The 23804-nt window shown below is 48.5% G+C and overlaps 1 protein-coding gene across 1 annotated transcript in view; it reads right to left on the reverse strand.

Annotated features, from left to right (window-relative positions):
- The window catches only part of LOC141095771 (glycoprotein-N-acetylgalactosamine 3-beta-galactosyltransferase 1-like), a 43628-nt gene extending 22143 nt beyond the window's left edge, over positions 1-21485 (reverse strand). The window contains exon 1 of the mRNA XM_073582074.1: positions 20988-21485. Coding sequence (XP_073438175.1) covers positions 20988-21225 — 238 coding nt within the window. The 5' untranslated portion in view covers positions 21226-21485. The remainder of the gene's footprint in view (positions 1-20987) is intronic.
- Between the last annotated feature and the right edge of the window lie 2319 nt (positions 21486-23804).

A 23804-nucleotide genomic window follows, 5' to 3' on the forward strand; every position in this document is an offset into this window, starting at 1 on the left:
TATATGTATATACAGGGGGCGCAGACACTGCGGGGTATATATGTATATACAGGGGGCGCAGACACTGCGGGGTATATATGTATATACAGGGGGCGCAGACACTGCGGGGTATATATGTATATACAGGGGGCGCAGACACTGCGGGGTATATATGTATATACAGGGGGCGCAGACACTGGGGGGGTATATATGTATATACAGACGGGGCAGACACTGGGGTGGTATATATGTATATACAGACGGGGCAGACACTGGGGTGGTATATATGTATATACAGGGGACACACACTGGGGTGGTATATATGTATATACAGACGGGGCAGACACTGGGGTGGTATATATGTATATACAGACGGGGCAGACACTGGGGTGGTATATACAGTGCCTACAAGTAGTATTCAACCCCCTGCAGATTTAGCAGGTTTACACATTCGGAATTAACTTGGCATTGTGACATTTGGACTGTAGATCAGCCTGGAAGTGTGAAATGCACTGCAGCAAAAAAGAATGTTATTTCTTTGTTTAATTTTTTTTTTAAATTGTGAAAAGTTTATTCAGAGGGTCATTTATTATTCAACCCCTCAAACCACCAGAATTCTGTTTGGTTCCCCTAAAGTATTAAGAAGTATTTCAGGCACAAAGAACAATGAGCTTCACATGCTTGGATTAATTATCTCTTTTTCCAGCCTTTTCTGACTATTTAAGACCCTCCCCAAACTTGTGAACAGCACTCATACATGGTCAACATGGGAAAGACAAAGGAGCATTCCAAGGCCATCAGAGACAAGATCGTGGAGGGTCACAAGGCTGGCAAGGGGTACAAAACCCTTTCCAAGGAGTTGGGCCTACCTGTCTCCACTGTTGGGAGCATCATCCGGAAGTGGAAGGCTTATGGAACTACTGTTAGCCTTCCATGGCCTGGACAGCCTTTGAAAGTTTCCTCCCGTGCCGAGGCCAGGCTTGTCCGAAGAGTCAAGGCTAACCCAAGGACAACAAGGAAGGAGCTCCGGGAAGATCTCATGGCAGTGTGGACATTGGTTTCAGTCAATACCATAAGTAACGTACTCCACCGCAATGGTCTCCGTTCCAGACGAGCCCGTAAGGTACCTTTACTTTCAAAGCGTCATGTCAAGGCTCGTCTACAGTTTGCTCATGATCACTTGGAGGACTCTGAGACAGACTGGTTCAAGGTTCTCTGGTCTGATGAGACCAAGCTCGAGATCTTTGGTGCCAACCACACACGTGACGTTTGGAGACTGGATGGCACTGCATACGACCCCAAGAATACCATCCCTACAGTCAAGCATGGTGGTGGCAGCATCATGCTGTGGGTCTGTTTCTCAGCCAAGGGGCCTGGCCATCTGGTCCGCATCCATGGGAAGATGGATAGCACGGCCTACCTGGAGATTTTGGCCAAGAACCTCCGCTCCTCCATCAAGGATCTTAAGATGGGTCGTCATTTCATCTTCCAACAAGACAACGACCCAAAGCACACAGCCAAGAAAACCAAGGCCTGGTTCAAGAGGCAAAAAATCAAGGTGTTGGAGTGGCCTAGTCAGTCTCCTGACCTTAACCCAATTGAAAACTTGTGGAAGGAGCTCAAGATTAAAGTCCACATGAGACACCCAAAGAACCTAGATAACTTGGAGAAGATCTGCATGGAGGAGTGGGCCAAGATAACTCCAGAGACCTGTGCCGGCCTGATCAGGTCTTATAAAAGACGATTATTAGCTGTAATTGCAAACAAGGGTTATTCCACAAAATATTAAACCTAGGGGTTGAATAATAATTGACCCACACTTTTATGTTTAAAATTTATTAAAATTTAACTGAGCAACATAACTTTTTGGTTTGTAAGATTTATGCATCTGTTAATAAATCCTGCTCTTGTGTGAAGTTTGAAGGCTCTAACTTATTTGCATCTTATCAAACCTGCTAAATCTGCAGGGGGTTGAATACTACTTGTAGGCACTGTATGTATATACAGATGGGGCAGACACTGGGGTGGTATATATGTATATACAGACGGGGCAGACACTGGGGTGGTATATATGTATATACAGACGGGGCAGACACTGGGGTGGTATATATGTATATACAGACGGGGCAGACACTGGGGTGGTATATATGTATATACAGACGGGGCAGACACTGGGGTGGTATATATGTATATACAGACGGGGCAGACACTGGGGTGGTATATATGTATATACAGACGGGGCAGACACTGGGGTGGTATATATGTATATACAGACGGGGCAGACACTGGGGGGTATATATATATATATGTATATACAGGGGCACACACTGGGGGGTATATATGTATATGTATATACAGGGGCACACACTGGGGGGTATATATGTATATACAGGGGGCACACACTGGGAGGGTATATATGTATATAGAGACGGCACACACTGAGGGGGTATATATGTATATACAGACGGCACACACTGGGGTGGTATATATGTATATACAGGGGACGCACACTGGGGGGTATATATGTATATACAGACGGCACACACTGGGGGGTATATATGTATATACAGACGGCACACACTGGGAGGGTATATATGTATATACAGACGGCACACACTGGGAGGGTATATATGTATATACAGACGGGGCAGGCACTGGGGTGGTATACATGTATATACAGACGGGGCAGGCACTGGGGTGGTATATATGTATATACAGGGGGGCAGACACTGGGGGGTATATATGTATATACAGGGGGGCAGACACTGGGGGGTATATATGTATATACAGACGGGGCAGACACTGGGGGGTATATATGTATATGCAGATGGCACACACTGGGGTGGTATATATATATGTATATACAGGGGGCACACACTGGGGGGTATACATATGTATATACAGACGGCACACACTGGGAGGGTATATATGTATATACAGACGGGGCAGGCACTGGGGGGGTATATATGTATATACAGACGGGGCAGGCACTGGGGGGGTATATATGTATATACGGGGGGCACACACTGGGGTGGTATATATATATGTATATACAGGGGACACACTGGGGTGGTATATATGTATATACAGGGGACACACTGGGAGGGTATATATGTATATACAGACTCACCTACGTAGGAGCAATCCAAGCTCCCATCACCATAAAGCCCTGACACATGTAGGGGAAACAGAAAAACCAGGACCCTCGGAACAGCCCACCCAAACCCAACCTGACCAGAACACCAATCACAACAACCTGACAAAAGCCGGAATCGGGAAGATGGTAGACGAAGGCCAGGAGAGGTACGTAAGTGACTGGAAGAACGACATCATCAGCTCACAGAAACTGACCATGTACCGGAGTCTACAGAGAGACTACAGACTGGCCCTATACCTGGAGAAACTCCCGGACCCCAAAGACCGCAAGATCCTGAGCCGGTATAGACTCAGTGCCCACAGTCTGGCCATCGAATCCGGCCGACACAGGCAGAGCTACAAGCCCAGGGAGGAAAGACTGTGCCAACACTGACACCAGGAGGCCCTGGAGGATGAGACCCACTTCCTGCTACACTGCTCCAAGTACTCAGCAGTGAGGGACACTCACTTCAGGAGACTCTCACATCTCTTCCCGGATTTCACCACCATGAAGGAGGAAGAGAAAACATATATCCTGCTGGGGGAAGAAGAGAGAGCAGTGGAGATAGCAGCGCAATATGTGAGCGAATACCATAGACTGCGAGAAAGAGAACTATGATATGCCATGGACTTCTATAGCCCCCACCCTGGATATGCCCCAATCCCCCATCCACCTTCCCTATGCCATGGACTTCTATAGCCTCATCCTGGATCTGCCCCCATCCACCTTTCCTACAGCCCCTTCCCAACATCCCTACAGTCCCTATCCCTATTCCCTTCTGAACACCTGCTTTGGCAAAACTAATGTGTATTTAGTCCTGCCAATAAAGCTTCTTTGAATCCTTGAATCCTACAGACGGCACACACTGGGGGGCTATAAATGTATATCCAGACGGGGCAGACACTGGGGTGGTATATATGTATATCCAGACGGGGCAGACACTGGGGTGGTATATATGTATATCCAGACGGGGCAGACACTGGGGTGGTATATATGTATATCCAGACGGGGCAGACACTGGGGTGGTATATATGTATATCCAGACGGGGCAGACACTGGGGTGGTATATATGTATATCCAGACGGGGCAGACACTGGGGTGGTATATATGTATATCCAGACGGGGCAGACACTGGGGTGGTATATATGTATATCCAGACGGGGCAGACACTGGGGTGGTATATATGTATATCCAGACGGGGCAGACACTGGGGTGGTATATATGTATATCCAGACGGGGCAGACACTGGGGTGGTATATATGTATATCCAGACGGGGCAGACACTGGGGTGGTATATATGTATATCCAGACGGGGCAGACACTGGGGTGGTATATATGTATATCCAGACGGGGCAGACACTGGGGTGGTATATATGTATATCCAGACGGGGCAGACACTGGGGTGGTATATATGTATATCCAGACGGGGCAGACACTGGGGTGGTATATATGTATATCCAGACGGGGCAGACACTGGGGTGGTATATATGTATATCCAGACGGGGCAGACACTGGGGTGGTATATATGTATATCCAGACGGGGCAGACACTGGGGTGGTATATATGTATATCCAGACGGGGCAGACACTGGGGTGGTATATATGTATATCCAGACGGGGCAGACACTGGGGTGGTATATATGTATATCCAGACGGGGCAGACACTGGGGTGGTATATATGTATATCCAGACGGGGCAGACACTGGGGTGGTATATATGTATATCCAGACGGGGCAGACACTGGGGTGGTATATATGTATATCCAGACGGGGCAGACACTGGGGTGGTATATATGTATATCCAGACGGGGCAGACACTGGGGTGGTATATATGTATATCCAGACGGGGCAGACACTGGGGTGGTATATATGTATATCCAGACGGGGCAGACACTGGGGTGGTATATATGTATATCCAGACGGGGCAGACACTGGGGTGGTATATATGTATATCCAGACGGGGCAGACACTGGGGTGGTATATATGTATATACAGGGGGTGCAGACACTGGGGTAGTATATATGTATATACAGGGGGTGCAGACACTGGGGTAGTATATATGTATATACAGGGGGTGCAGACACTGGGGTAGTATATATGTATATACAGGGGGTGCAGACACTGGGGTAGTATATATGTATATACAGGGGGTGCACACACTGGGGTGGTATATATGTATATACAGGGGGTGCAGACACTGGGGTGGTATATATGTATATACAGGGGGTGCAGACACTGGGGTGGTATATATGTATATACAGGGGGTGCAGACACTGGGGTGGTATATATGTATATACAGACGGGGCAGACACTGGGGTGGTATATATGTATATCCAGACGGGGCAGACACTGGGGTGGTATATATGTATATCCAGACGGGGCAGACACTGGGGTGGTATATATGTATATCCAGACGGGGCAGACACTGGGGTGGTATATATGTATATCCAGACGGGGCAGACACTGGGGTAGTATATATGTATATACAGGGGGTGCAGACACTGGGGTAGTATATATGTATATACAGGGGGTGCAGACACTGGGGTAGTATATATGTATATACAGGGGGTGCACACACTGGGGTAGTATATATGTATATACAGGGGGTGCAGACACTGGGGTGGTATATATGTATATACAGGGGGTGCAGACACTGGGGTGGTATATATGTATATACAGGGGGTGCAGACACTGGGGTGGTATATATGTATATACAGGGGGTGCAGACACTGGGGTGGTATATATGTATATCCAGACGGGGCAGACACTGGGGTGGTATATATGTATATCCAGACGGGGCAGACACTGGGGTGGTATATATGTATATCCAGACGGGGCAGACACTGGGGTGGTATATATGTATATCCAGACGGGGCAGACACTGGGGTGGTATATATGTATATCCAGACGGGGCAGACACTGGGGTGGTATATATGTATATCCAGACGGGGCAGACACTGGGGTGGTATATATGTATATCCAGACGGGGCAGACACTGGGGTGGTATATATGTATATCCAGACGGGGCAGACACTGGGGTGGTATATATGTATATCCAGACGGGGCAGACACTGGGGTGGTATATATGTATATCCAGACGGGGCAGACACTGGGGTGGTATATATGTATATCCAGACGGGGCAGACACTGGGGTGGTATATATGTATATCCAGACGGGGCAGACACTGGGGTGGTATATATGTATATCCAGACGGGGCAGACACTGGGGTGGTATATATGTATATCCAGACGGGGCAGACACTGGGGTGGTATATATGTATATCCAGACGGGGCAGACACTGGGGTGGTATATATGTATATCCAGACGGGGCAGACACTGGGGTGGTATATATGTATATCCAGACGGGGCAGACACTGGGGTGGTATATATGTATATACAGACGGGGCAGACACTGGGGTGGTATATATGTATATACAGACGGGGCAGACACTGGGGTGGTATATATGTATATACAGGGGGGGGCAGACACTGGGGTGGTATATATGTATATACAGGGGGGGCAGACACTGGGGTGGTATATATGTATATACAGGGGGGGCAGACACTGGGGTGGTATATATGTATATACAGGGGGGGCAGACACTGGGGTGGTATATATGTATATACAGGGGGGGCAGACACTGGGGTGGTATATATGTATATACAGGGGGGGCAGACACTGGGGTGGTATATATGTATATACAGGGGGTGCAGACACTGGGGTAGTATATATGTATATACAGGGGGTGCACACACTGGGGTAGTATATATGTATATACAGGGGGTGCAGACACTGGGGTGGTATATATGTATATACAGGGGGGGCAGACACTGGGGTGGTATATATGTATATACAGGGGGGGCAGACACTGGGGTGGTATATATGTATATACAGGGGGGGCAGACACTGGGGTGGTATATATGTATATACAGGGGGGGCAGACACTGGGGTGGTATATATGTATATACAGGGGGTGCAGACACTGGGGTAGTATATATGTATATACAGGGGGTGCACACACTGGGGTAGTATATATGTATATACAGGGGGTGCAGACACTGGGGTGGTATATATGTATATACAGGGGGTGCAGACACTGGGGTGGTATATATGTATATCCAGGGGGTGCAGACACTGGGGTGGTATATATGTATATCCAGACGGGGCAGACACTGGGGTGGTATATATGTATATCCAGACGGGGCAGACACTGGGGTGGTATATATGTATATCCAGACGGGGCAGACACTGGGGTGGTATATATGTATATCCAGACGGGGCAGACACTGGGGTGGTATATATGTATATCCAGACGGGGCAGACACTGGGGTGGTATATATGTATATCCAGACGGGGCAGACACTGGGGTGGTATATATGTATATCCAGACGGGGCAGACACTGGGGTGGTATATATGTATATCCAGACGGGGCAGACACTGGGGTGGTATATATGTATATCCAGACGGGGCAGACACTGGGGTGGTATATATGTATATCCAGACGGGGCAGACACTGGGGTGGTATATATGTATATCCAGACGGGGCAGACACTGGGGTGGTATATATGTATATCCAGACGGGGCAGACACTGGGGTGGTATATATGTATATACGGGGGGGGGCAGACACTGGGGTGGTATATATGTATATACGGGGGGGGGCAGACACTGGGGTGGTATATATGTATATACAGGGGGGGCAGACACTGGGGTGGTATATATGTATATACAGGGGGGGCAGACACTGGGGTGGTATATATGTATATACAGGGGGGGAAGACACTGGGGTGGTATATATGTATATACAGGGGGGGCAGACACTGGGGTGGTATATATGTATATACAGGGGGGGCAGACACTGGGGTGGTATATATGTATATACAGGGGGGGCAGACACTGGGGGTATATATGTATATACAGGGGGGCAGACACTGGGGGTATATATGTATATACAGGGGGCAGACACTGGGGGTATATATGTATATACAGGGGGCAGACACTGGGGGTATATATGTATATACAGGGGGCAGACACTGGGGGGTACATATGTATATACAGGGGGGCATATATGTATATACAGGGGGGGAAGACACTGGGGGGTATATATGTATATACAGAGGGGGCAGACACTGGGGGGTATATATGTATATACAGGGGGGCATATATGTATATACAGGGGGGGCAGACACTGGGGGGTATATATGCAGGGGGGGCAGACACTGGGGGGTATATATGTATATGCAGGGGGGGCAGACACTGGGGGGTATATATGTATATGCAGGGGGGGCAGACACTGGGGGGTATATATGTATATGCAGGGGGGGCAGACACTGGGGGGTATATATGTATACGCAGGGGGGGCAGACACTGGGGGGTATATATGTATACACAGAGGGGGGCAGACACTGGGGGGTATATATGTATATACAGGGGGGCATATATGTATATACAGGGGGGGAAGACACTGGGGGGTATATATATGTATATGCAGGGGGGGCAGACACTGGGGGGTATATATGTAAATGCAGGGGGGGGCAGACACTGGGGGGTATATATGTATACGCAGGGGGGGCAGACACTGGGGGGTATATATGTATACGCAGAGGGGGGCAGACACTGGGGGGTATATATGTATACACAGAGGGGGGCAGACACTGGGGGGTATATATGTATACACAGAGGGAGGCAGACACTGGGGGGTATATATGTATATACAGGGGGTGCAGACACTGGGGGGTATATGTGTACATACAGGGGGTGCAGACACTGGGGGTATATATGTACATACAGGGGGGCGCAGACACTGGGGGGTATATATGTATATACAGGGGGGCATACACTGGGGGGTATATATGTATATACAGGGGAAACACACTGGGGGATATATATGTATATACAGGGGGCACACACTGGGGGGTATATATGTATATACAGGGGGCACACACTGGGGGGTATATATGTATATACAGGGGGCACACACTGGGGGGTATATATGTATATACAGGGGGCACACACTGGGGTGGTATATATGTATATACAGGGGGCATACACTGGGGGGGTATATATGTATATACGGGGGGAACACACTGGGGGGTATATATGTATATACGGGGGGGAACACTGGGGGGTATATATGTATATACAGGGGGCATACACTGGGGGGGTATATATGTATATACAGGGGGCATACACTGGGGGGGTATATATGTATATACAGTCGGTGCACACACTGGGGGGTATATATGTATATACAGGGGGAACACACTGGGGGGTATATATGTATATACAGGGGGAACACACTGGGGGGTATATATGTATATACAGAGGGCACACACTGGGGGGGTATATATGTATATACAGGGGGCATACACTGGGGTGGTATATATGTATATACAGTCGGTGCACACACTGGGGGGTATATATGTATATACAGGGGGAACACACTGGGGGGTATATATGTATATACAGAGGGCACACACTGGGGGGTATATATGTATATACAGGGGGCACACACTGGGGGGGTATATATGTATATACAGAGGGCACACACTGGGAGGGTATATATGTATATACAGGGGGAACACACTGGGAGGTATATATGTATATACAGGGGGCATACACTGGGGTGGTATATATGTATATACAGGGGGCAGACACTGGGGGGTATATATGTATCTACAGGGGGCAGACACTGGGGGGTATATATGTATATACAGGGGGCAGACACTGGGGGGTATATATGTATATACAGGGGGCATACACTGGGGTGGTATATATGTATATACAGGGGGCACACACTGGGGGGTATATATGTATATAAAGGGGGCACACACTGGGGGGTATATATGTATATACAGGGGGCACACACTGGGGGGTATATATGTATATACAGGGGGCACACACTGGGGGTATATATGTATATACAGGGGGCACACACTGGGAGGTATATATGTATATACAGGGGGCATACACTGGGGTGGTATATATGTATATACAGGGGGCACAAACTGGGAGGGTATATATGTATATACAGACGGCACACCCTGGGAGGGTATATATGTATATACAGGGGGCATACACTGGGGTGGTATATATGTATATACAGGGGGCACACACTGGGGGGTATATATGTATATACAGGGGGCAGACACTGGGGGGTATATATGTATATACAGGGGGCAGACACTGGGCGGGTATATATGTATATACAGGGGGAACACACTGGGGAGAACCATGAGTAAGACCCTCTAGGTCGAAACGCGTTGGTTGGAGACCACCAGAGACCCCATCTGCCTGTATGTCCTTATCCATACTTTTTTCTGTTCGATTTTAAGAATTTACAATAAATAATGTATTTTTAACTGAAGTCCAGCGCTGGAGATTCCATCCTATATACAGGGGGCACACACTGGGGTGGTATATATGTATATACAGACGGCACACACTGGGAGGGTATATATGTATATACAGGGGGCACACACTGGGGGGTATATATGTATATACAGGGGGCAGACACTGGGGTGGTATATATGTATATACAGACGGCACACACTGGGAGGGTATATATGTATATACAGGGGGCATACACTGGGGTGGTATATATGTATATACAGGGGGCACACACATGTATATACAGGGGGCAGACACTGGGGGGTATATATGTATATACAGGGGGCATACACTGGGGTGGTATATATGTATATACAGGGGGCACACACTGGGGGGTATATATGTATATACAGGGGGCACACACTGGGGGGTATATATGTATATACAGGGGGCACACACTGGGGGGTATATATGTATATACAGACGGCACACACTGGGGTGGTATATATGTATATACAGACGGCACACACTGGGGTGGTATATATGTATATACAGACGGCACACACTGGGGTGGTATATATGTATATACAGACGGCACACACTGGGAGGGTATATATGTATATACAGGGGGCACACACTGGGGGGTATATATGTATATACAGGGGGCACACACTGGGGGGTATATATGTATATACAGGGGGCACACACTGGGGGGTATATATGTATACACAGAGGGGGGCAGACACTGGGGGGTATATATGTATATACAGGGGGGCATATATGTATATACAGGGGGGGAAGACACTGGGGGGTATATATATGTATATGCAGGGGGGGCAGACACTGGGGGGTATATATGTAAATGCAGGGGGGGGCAGACACTGGGGGGTATATATGTATACGCAGGGGGGGCAGACACTGGGGGGTATATATGTATACACAGAGGGGGGCAGACACTGGGGGGTATATATGTATATACAGAGGGGGGCAGACACTGGGGGGTATATATGTATATACAGAGGGGGGCAGACACTGGGGGGTATATATGTATATACAGAGGGGGGCAGACACTGGGGGGTATATATGTATATACAGGGGGCGCAAACACTGGGGGGTATATATGTATATACAGGGGGCGCAGACACTGGGGGGTATATATGTATATACAGGGGGCGCAGACACTGGGGGGTATATATGTATATACAGGGGGCGCAGACACTGGGGGGTATATATGTATATACAGGGGGCGCAGACACTGGGGGGTATATATGTATATACAGGGGGCGCAGACACTGGGGGGTATATATGTATATACAGGGGGCGCAGACACTGGGGGGTATATATGTATATACAGGGGGCGCAGACACTGGGGGGTATATATGTATATACAGGGGGCGCAGACACTGGGGGGTATATATGTATATACAGGGGGCGCAGACACTGGGGGGTATATATGTATATACAGGGGGCGCAGACACTGGGGGGTATATATGTATATACAGGGGGCGCAGACACTGGGGGGTATATATGTATATACAGGGGGCGCAGACACTGGGGGGTATATATGTATATACAGGGGGCGCAGACACTGGGGGGTATATATGTATATACAGGGGGCGCAGACACTGGGGGGTATATATGTATATACAGGGGGCACACACTGGGGGGTATATATTTATATACAGGGGGAACATACTGGGGGGTATATATGTATATACGGGGGGCACACACTGGGGGAGTATATATGTATATACAGGGGGAACACACTGGGGGGTATATATGTATATACAGGGGGTGCAGACACTGGGGGGGTATATATGTACATATAGGGGGTGCAGACACTGGGGGGGTATATATGTATATACAGGGGGGCGCAGACACTGGGGGGTATATATGTATATACAGGGGGGCGCAGACACTGGGGGGTATATATGTATATACAGAGGGGCATACACTGGGGGGTATATATGTATATACGGGGGGGCACACACTGGGGAGTATATATGTATATACGGGGGGGCACACACTGGGGGGTATATATGTATATACAGGGGGTGCAGACACTGGGGGGTATATGTGTACATACAGGGGGTGCAGACACTGGGGGGTATATGTGTACATACAGGGGGTGCAGACACTGGGGGTATATATGTACATACAGGGGGGCGCAGACACTGGGGGGTATATATGTATATACAGGGGGTGCAGACACTGGGGGGTATATATGTATATACAGGGGGTGCAGACACTGGGGGGTATATATGTATATACAGGGGGTGCAGACACTGGGGGTATATATGTATATACAGGGGGTGCAGACACTGGGGGGTATATGTGTACATACAGGGGGTGCAGACACTGGGGGTATATATGTACATACAGGGGGGCGCAGACACTGGGGGGTATATATGTATATACAGGGGGGCATACACTGGGGGGTATATATGTATATACAGGGGAAACACACTGGGGGATATATATGTATATACAGGGGAAACACACTGGGGGGTATATATGTATATACAGGGGGCACACACTGGGGGGTATATATGTATATACAGGGGGCACACACTGGGGGGTATATATGTATATACAGGGGGCACACACTGGGGTGGTATATATGTATATACAGGGGGCATACACTGGGGGGGTATATATGTATATACGGGGGGAACACACTGGGGGGTATATATGTATATACGGGGGGGAACACTGGGGGGTATATATGTATATACAGGGGGCATACACTGGGGGGGTATATATGTATATACAGGGGGCATACACTGGGGGGGTATATATGTATATACAGTCGGTGCACACACTGGGGGGTATATATGTATATACAGTCGGTGCACACACTGGGGGGTATATATGTATATACAGGGGGAACACACTGGGGGGTATATATGTATATACAGAGGGCACACACTGGGGGGGTATATATGTATATACAGGGGGCATACACTGGGGTGGTATATATGTATATACAGTCGGTGCACACACTGGGGGGTATATATGTATATACAGGGGGAACACACTGGGGGGTATATATGTATATACAGAGGGCACACACTGGAGGGTATATATGTATATACAGGGGGCACACACTGGGGGGGTATATATGTATATACAGAGGGCACACACTGGGAGGGTATATATGTATATACAGGGGGAACACACTGGGAGGTATATATGTATATACAGGGGGCATACACTGGGGTGGTATATATGTATATACAGGGGGCAGACACTGGGGGGTATATATGTATCTACAGGGGGCAGACACTGGGGGGTATATATGTATCTACAGGGGGCAGACACTGGGGGGTATATATGTATATACAGGGGGCATACACTGGGGTGGTATATATGTATATACAGGGGGCACACACTGGGGGGTATATATGTATATACAGGGGGCAGACACTGGGGGGTATATATGTATATACAGGGGGCACACACTGGGGGTATATATGTATATACAGGGGGCACACACTGGGAGGTATATATGTATATACAGGGGGCATACACTGGGGTGGTATATATGTATATACAGGGGGCACACACTGGGGGGTATATATGTATATACAGGGGGCACACACTGGGGTGGTATATATGTATAGACGGCACAAACTGGGAGGGTATATATGTATATACAGACGGCACACACTGGGAGGGTATATATGTATATACAGGGGGCATACACTGGGGTGGTATATATGTATATACAGGGGGCACACACTGGGGGGTATATATGTATATACAGGGGGCAGACACTGGGGGGTATATATGTATATACAGACGGCACACACTGGGAGGGTATATATGTATATACAGGGGGAACACACTGGGGAGAACCATGAGTAAGACCCTCTAGGTCGAAACGCGTTGGTTGGAGACCACCAGAGACCCCATCTGCCTGTATGTCCTTATCCATACTTTTTTCTGTTCGATTTTAAGAATTTACAATAAATAATGTATTTTTAACTGAAGTCCAGCGCTGGAGATTCCATCCTATATACAGGGGGCACACACTGGGGTGGTATATATGTATATACAGACGGCACACACTGGGAGGGTATATATGTATATACAGGGGGCACACACTGGGGGGTATATATGTATATACAGGGGGCAGACACTGGGGTGGTATATATGTATATACAGACGGCACACACTGGGAGGGTATATATGTATATACAGGGGGCATACACTGGGGTGGTATATATGTATATACAGGGGGCACACACATGTATATACAGGGGGCAGACACTGGGGGGTATATATGTATATACAGGGGGCATACACTGGGGTGGTATATATGTATATACAGGGGGCACACACTGGGGGGTATATATGTATATACAGGGGGCACACACTGGGGGGTATATATGTATATACAGGGGGCACACACTGGGGGGTATATATGTATATACAGGGGGCACACACTGGGGGGTATATATGTATATACAGGGGGCACACACTGGGGGGTATATATGTATATACAGGGGGCACACACTGGGGGGTATATATGTATATACAGGGGGCACACACTGGGGGGTATATATGTATATACAGGGGGCACACACTGGGGTGGTATATATGTATATACAGACGGCACACACTGGGGTGGTATATATGTATATACAGACGGCACACACTGGGGTGGTATATATGTATATACAGACGGCACACACTGGGAGGGTATATATGTATATACAGGGGGCACACACTGGGAGGGTATATATGTATATACAGGGGGCACACACTGGGGGGTATATATGTATATACAGGGGGCACACACTGGGGGGTATATATGTATATACAGGGGGCACACACTGGGGGGTATATATGTATATACAGGGGGCACACACTGGGGGGTATATATGTATATACAGGGGGCACACACTGGGGGGTATATATGTATATACAGGGGGCACACACTGGGGGGTATATATGTATATACAGGGGGCACACACTGGGGGGGTATATATGTATATACAGGGGGCACACACTGGGGGGGGTATATATGTATATACAGGGGGCACACACTGGGGGGGTATATATGTATATACAGGGGGCACACACTGGGGGGGTATATATGTATATACAGGGGGCACACACTGGGGGGGTATATATGTATATACAGGGGGCACACACTGGGGGGGTATATATGTATATACAGGGGGCACACACTGGGGGGGGTATATATGTATATACAGGGGGCACACACTGGGGGGGTATATATGTATATACAGGGGGCACACACTGGGGGGGGTATATATGTATATACAGGGGGCACACACTGGGGGGGTATATATGTATATACAGGGGGCACACACTGGGGGGGTATATATGTATATACAGGGGGCACACACTGGGGGGGTATATATGTATATACAGGGGGCACACACTGGGGGGTATATATGTATATACAGGGGGAACACACTGGGGGGGTATATATGTATATACAGGGGGCACACACTGGGGGGGTATATATGTATATACAGGGGGCACACACTGGGGGGGTATATATGTATATACAGGGGGCACACACTGGGGGGGTATATATGTATATACAGGGGGCACACACTGGGGGGTATATATGTATATACAGGGGGCACACACTGGGGGGTATATATGTATATACAGGGGGCACACACTGGGGGGTATATATGTATATACAGGGGGCACACACTGGGGGGTATATATGTATATACAGGGGGCACACACTGGGGGGTATATATGTATATACAGGGGGCACACACTGGGGGGTATATATGTATATACAGGGGGCACACACTGGGGGGGTATATATGTATATACAGGGGGCACACACTGGGGGGGTATATATGTATATACAGGGGGCACACACTGGGGGGGGTATATATGTATATACAGGGGGCACACACTGGGGGGGTATATATGTATATACAGGGGGCACACACTGGGGGGGTATATATGTATATACAGGGGGCACACACTGGGGGGGTATATATGTATATACAGGGGGCACACACTGGGGGGGTATATATGTATATACAGGGGGCACACACTGGGGGGGGTATATATGTATATACAGGGGGCACACACTGGGGGGGGTATATATGTATATACAGGGGGCACACACTGGGGGGGTATATATGTATATACAGGGGGCACACACTGGGGGGGGTATATATGTATATACAGGGGGCACACACTGGGGGGGTATATATGTATATACAGGGGGCACACACTGGGGGGGTATATATGTATATACAGGGGGCACACACTGGGGGGTATATATGTATATACAGGGGGCACACACTGGGGGGGTATATATGTATATACAGGGGGCACACACTGGGGGGGTATATATGTATATACAGGGGGCACACACTGGGGGGGTATATATGTATATACAGGGGGCACACACTGGGGGGGTATATATGTATATACAGGGGGCACACACTGGGGGGGTATATATGTATATACAGGGGGCACACACTGGGGGGGTATATATGTATATACAGGGGGCACACACTGGGGGGGTATATATGTATATACAGGGGGCACACACTGGGGGGGTATATATGTATATACAGGGGGCACACACTGGGGGGGTATATATGTATATACAGGGGGCACACACTGGGGGGGTATATATGTATATACAGGGGGCACACACTGGGGGGTATATATGTATATACAGGGGGCACACACTGGGGGGGTATATATGTATATACAGGGGGCACACACTGGGTGGTATATATGTATATACAGGGGGCACACACTGGCGGGTATATATGTATATACAGGGGGCACACACTGGCGGGTATATATGTATATACAGGGGGCACACACTGGCGGGTATATATGTATATACAGGGGGCACACACTGGGGGGCACACACTGGGGGTATATATGTATATACAGGGGGCACACAGTGGGGGTATATATGTATATACAGGGGGCACACAGTTGGGGGTATATATGTATATACAGGGGGCACACAGTTGGGGGTATATATGTATATACAGGGGGCACACAGTTGGGGGTATATATGTATATACAGGGGGCACACACTGGCGGGTATATATGTATATACAGGGGGCACACACTGGGGGGCACACACTGGGGGTATATATGTATATACAGGGGGCACACAGTTGGGGGTATATATGTATATACAGGGGGCACACAGTTGGGGGTATATATGTATATACAGGGGGCACACAGTGGGGGGTATATATATATATACAGGGGGCACACAGTGGGGGGTATATATGTATATACAGGGGGCACACAGTGGGGGGTATATATGTATATACAGGGGGCACACAGTGGGGGGTATATATGTATATACAGGGGGCACACAGTGGGGGGTATATATGTATATACAGGGGGCACACAGTGGGGGGTATATATGTATATACAGGGGGCACACAGTGGGGGGGTATATATGTATATACAGGGGGCACACACTGGGGGGGGTATATATGTATATACAGGGGGCACACACTGGGGGGGTATATATGTATATACAGGGGGCACACACTGGGGGGGGTATATATGTATATACAGGGGGCACACACTGGGGGGGGTATATATGTATATACAGGGGGCACACACTGGGGGGGTATATATGTATATACAGGGGGCACACACTGGGGGGTATATATGTATATACAGGGGGCACACACTGGGGGGGTATATATGTATATACAGGGGGCACACACTGGGGGGGTATATATGTATATACAGGGGGCACACACTGGGGGGGTATATATGTATATACAGGGGGCACACACTGGGGGGGTATATATGTATATACAGGGGGCACACACTGGGGGGGTATATATGTATATACAGGGGGCACACACTGGGGGGGTATATATGTATATACAGGGGGCACACACTGGGGGGGTATATATGTATATACAGGGGGCACACACTGGGGGGGTATATATGTATATACAGGGGGCACACACTGGGGGGGTATATATGTATATACAGGGGGCACACACTGGGGGGTATATATGTATATACAGGGGGCACACACTGGGGGGGGTATATATGTATATACAGGGGGCACACACTGGGTGGTATATATGTATATACAGGGGGCACACACTGGCGGGTATATATGTATATACAGGGGGCACACACTGGCGGGTATATATGTATATACAGGGGGCACACACTGGGGGGCACACACTGGGGGTATATATGTATATACAGGGGGCACACAGTGGGGGTATATATGTATATACAGGGGGCACACAGTTGGGGGTATATATGTATATACAGGGGGCACACACTTGGGGGTATATATGTATATACAGGGGGCACACACTTGGGGGTATATATGTATATACAGGGGGCACACACTTGGGGGTATATATGTATATACAGGGGGCACACAGTTGGGGGTATATATGTATATACAGGGGGCACACACTGGGGGGCACACACTGGGGGTATATATGTATATACAGGGGGCACACAGTGGGGGTATATATGTATATACAGGGGGCACACAGTTGGGGGTATATATGTATATACAGGGGGCACACAGTTGGGGGTATATATGTATATACAGGGGGCACACAGTGGGGGGTATATATGTATATACAGGGGGCACACAGTTGGGGGTATATATGTATATACAGGGGGCACACAGTGGGGGGTATATATATATATATATACAGGGGGCACACAGTGGGGGGTATATATGTATATACAGGGGGCACACAGTGGGGGGTATATATGTATATACAGGGGGCACACAGTGGGGGGTATATATGTATATACAGGGGGCACACAGTGGGGGGTATATATGTATATACAGGGGGCACACAGTGGGGGGTATATATGTATATACAGGGGGCACACAGTGGGGGGTATATATGTATATACAGGGGGCACACAGTGGGGGGTATATATGTATATACAGGGGGCACACAGTGGGGGGTATATATGTATATACAGGGGGCACACAGTGGGGGGTATATATGTATATACAGGGGGCACACAGTGGGGGGTATATATGTATATACAGGGGGCACACAGTGGGGGTATATATGTATATACAGGGGGCACACAGTGGGGGTATATATGTATATACAGGGGGCACACAGTGGGGGGTATATATGTATATACAGGGGGCACACAGTGGGGGGTATATATGTATATACAGGGGGCACACAGTGGGGGGTATATATGTATATACAGGGGGCACACAGTGGGGGGTATATATGTATATACAGGGGGCACACAGTGGGGGGTATATATGTATATACAGGGGGCACACAGTGGGGGGTATATATGTATATACAGGGGGCACACAGTGGGGGGTATATATGTATATACAGGGGGCACACAGTGGGGGTATATATGTATATACAGGGGGCACACAGTGGGGGTATATATGTATATACAGGGGGCACACAGTGGGGGTATATATGTATATACAGGGGGCACACACTGGGGGGTATATATGTATATACAGGGGGCACACACTGGGGGGTATATATGTATATACAGGGGGCACACAGTGGGGGTATATATGTATATACAGGGGGCACACACTGGGGGGTATATATGTATATACAGGGGAAACACACTGGGGGATATATATGTATATACAGGGGGCACACACTGGGTGGTATATATGTATATACAGGGGGCACACACTGGGTGGTATATATGTATATACAGGGGGCACACACTGGGGGGTATATACGTATATACAGGGGCACACAGTGGGGGGTATATACGTATATACAGGGGGCACACACTGGGGGGTATATACAGGGGCACACAGTGGGGGTATATATGTATATACAGGGGGCACACACTGGGGGGTATATACGTATATACAGGGGCACACACTGGGTGGTATATATGTATATACAGGGGGCACACACTGGGGGGTATATACGTATATACAGGGGGCACACAGTGGGGGTATATACGTATATACAGGGGCACACAATGGGGGGTATATATGTATATACAGGGGGCACACAATGGGGGGTATATATGTATATACAGGAGGCACACAGTGGGGGTATATACGTATATACAGGGGCACACAATGGGGGGTATATATGTATATACAGGGGGCACACACTGGGTGGTATATATGTATATACAGGGGGCACACACTGGGGGGTATATACAGGGGCACACACTGGGGGGTATATACGTATATACAGGGGGCACACACTGGGGGGTATATACGTATATACAGGGGGCACACACTGGGGGGTATATACGTATATACAGGGGCACACAATGGGGGGTATATATGTATATACAGGGGGCACACACTGGGTGGTATATATGTATATACAGGGGGCACACACTGGGGGGTATATACAGGGGCACACACTGGGGGGTATATACGTATATACAGGGGCACACAGTGGGGGGTATATACGTATATACAGGGGGCACACAGTGGGGGTATATACGTATATACAGGGGGCACACACTGGGGGGTATATACGTATATACAGGGGCACTTTTCGGCACCGAGTTGTCGTGCTGTGGTTACCATGGTGCTGCTGGGCGTCGGCGTTGAAGTTCATGACGTTCCCGGGCAGCGGCCGGTGCTCGTGCTGCTCTCCGTGCCGCCCGTGCGGGTCGTTGTGCAGGATGTCCGCCGGCAGCTCGTCCTTCTCCTGCAGGGCTATGCTGACGATCACGTAGCAGAAGATGAAGCCGATGGCCAGGCCGAACAGGAAGGTGGCCAGGCTCAGCACCGACTTATTGGGGGCCATCTCCTGTGTCATCCGGCGGCGGCCCCGTCACATCGCGGTCTGACTCCGGACTCCGCCGCCCGCAGCGATCACCCGGGAACTACTGCTGCCAGTCTGCTGCGCTACCGCCCAGGCCCCGCCCACCGGAGCCATCGGATGACGTCTGGCGAGGGAGAGGTTCATCGGCTCTCAGGTATCAGCTGGCCTCTTCCCTGCGTCTGACGTCATCACGCCCCAAAGGAGTCAGCGGTGGTCACGTGCCCCAGCCTGTCAATCACTGGCGCTCACACATCGTGCAGTCCAGAGGGGAACGACAAGTCCAGCAAGGACTGCCCGGCGGCTCATCGCTGACTCTGTGTGATGCCGGACTATTGGAGTCTTATCAGAAGCCGGGATCGTGAATGGTAGATCATCCCCTACATTCCTACACCACCGGGGATGCTGATATTAACCCCTTACTGTCCTACACCACCGGGGATGCTGATATTAACCCCTTACTGTCCTACACCACCGGGGATGCTGATATTAACCCCTTACTGTCCTACACCCCCGGTGATGCTGATATTAACGCTTTGCAGTCCAACAGCTTATATTTCCTCTTCACTGCCCCTTTCCTGATATTTACTTTCTTGCTGCTGATGCTGGCATTAACCCATTCGGTACTCGAGACCCCAGGAATACAATATAATACAGAAGCGTCTCACAAGATTAGAATATCATCAAAAAGTGAATTTATTTCAGTTCTTCAATACAAACAGTGACTCTCCTCTATTCTATAGAGTCATTACACACAGAGTGATCTATTTCACGGGTTTATTTCTGTTAGTGTTGATGATTATGGCTTACAGCCAATGACAACCCAAAAGTCATTATCTCAGTAAATTAGAATAATTTATAACACCGGCTTGAAAAATGATTTTAAAATCCGAAATGTTGTCCTACGGAAATGTATGTTCAGTAAATGCGCTCAGTACTTGGTCGGGCTCCTTCTGCATCAGTTACTGCATCAGTGCGGCGTGGCATGGAGGCGATCAGCCTGTGGCACTGCTGAGGGGTTATGGAAGCCCAGGTCGCTTTATTAGCAGCCTTCAGCTCGTCTGCATTGTTGGATCTGGTGTCTCTCATCTTCCTCTTGACAATACTCCATAGATTCTCTATGAGGTTAAGGGCAGGCAAGTTTGCTGTCAATCAAGCACAGTGATACTGTTGTGTGTACACCAGGTATTGGTACTTTTGGCAGTGTGGACAGGGGCCAAGTCCGGCTGGAGAATGACATTTCCATCTCCATAAAGCTTGTCGGCAGAGGGAAGCATGAAGTGCTGTAAAATGTCCTGGTAGACGGCTGCGCTGACTTTGGTCTTGATAAAGCACAGTGGACCTACACCAGCAGATGACATGGCTCCCCAAACCATCACTGATTGTGGAAACTTCACACTAGACCTCCAGCAGCTTGGATTGTGGCCTCTCCACTCTTCCTCCAGACTCTGGGACCGCGAATTCCAAGGTCTAGTGTGAAGTTTCCACCATCAGTGATGGTTTGGGGAGCCATGTCATCTGCTGGTGTAGGTCCACTGTGTTTTATCAAGACCAAAGTCAGCGCAGCCATCTACCAGGACATTTTAGATCACTTCATGCTTCCCTCTGCAGACAAGCTTTATGGAGATGGAAATGTCATTCTCCAGCAGGACTTGGCCCCTGTCCACACTGCCAAAAGTACCAATACCTGGTGTACACACAACAGTATCACTGGGCTTGATTTGCAGCAAACTCGCCTGACCTTAACCCCATAGAGAATCTACGGAGTATTGTCAAGAGAAAGATGAGAGACACCAGACCCAACAATGCAGACGAGCTGAAGGCTGCCATCAAAGCAACCTGGGCTTCCATAACCCCTCAGCAGTGCCACAGGCTGATCGCCTCCATGCAACGCCGCATTGATGCAGTAATTGATGCAAAAGGAGCCCGACCAAGTACTGAGTGCATTTACTGAACATACATTTCAGTAGGACAACATTTCGGATTTTAAAATCATTTTTCAAGCTGGTGTTATAAAGTATAATAATTTACTGAGATAATGACTTTTGGGTTGTCATTGGCTGTAAGCCATAATCATCAAAAAGAACAGAAATAAACCCGTGAAATAGATCACTCTGTGTGTAATGACTCTATAGAATAGAGGAGAGTCACTTTTTGTATTGAAGAACTGAAATAAATTAAGGTTTTGATGATATTCTAATGTTGTGAGACGTTCCTGTGTACACATTATCTTTGCATTCAGCCCCTGGTTATGATTTGTGAATAATCCTGGACGTTCCTTGTCACATTCTGATATTTTTATACTCTGGAATCTACCACGCTCGGCAGTGACATGATGGCGGTCCTGGTGACAGCGCGGTGCACACATCGGGCTTTACGCGTCGGCAGCGTGTGACTGAAGCAAATATTTGCCCTCATGTCCGGTCAGTGACAGTGTGCACACAGACCTCAATGCACGGGTCAGCGCCAGGGAAGCTGTAGGATCCCTGACTGGAACGCTGCCGACTGTCACTGGCAGCAGGTCCCGCTATAGACGTCTGTGAGGGGGCTGCTGTTTAAGCAATTTCCAATTGTGG

This window comes from Dendrobates tinctorius, unplaced genomic scaffold (assembly GCF_039654945.1).
Source record: "Dendrobates tinctorius isolate UK_male_01 unplaced genomic scaffold, ASM3965494v1 ptg000070l, whole genome shotgun sequence".
In the NCBI taxonomy this organism is placed as follows: domain Eukaryota; kingdom Metazoa; phylum Chordata; class Amphibia; order Anura; family Dendrobatidae; genus Dendrobates; species Dendrobates tinctorius.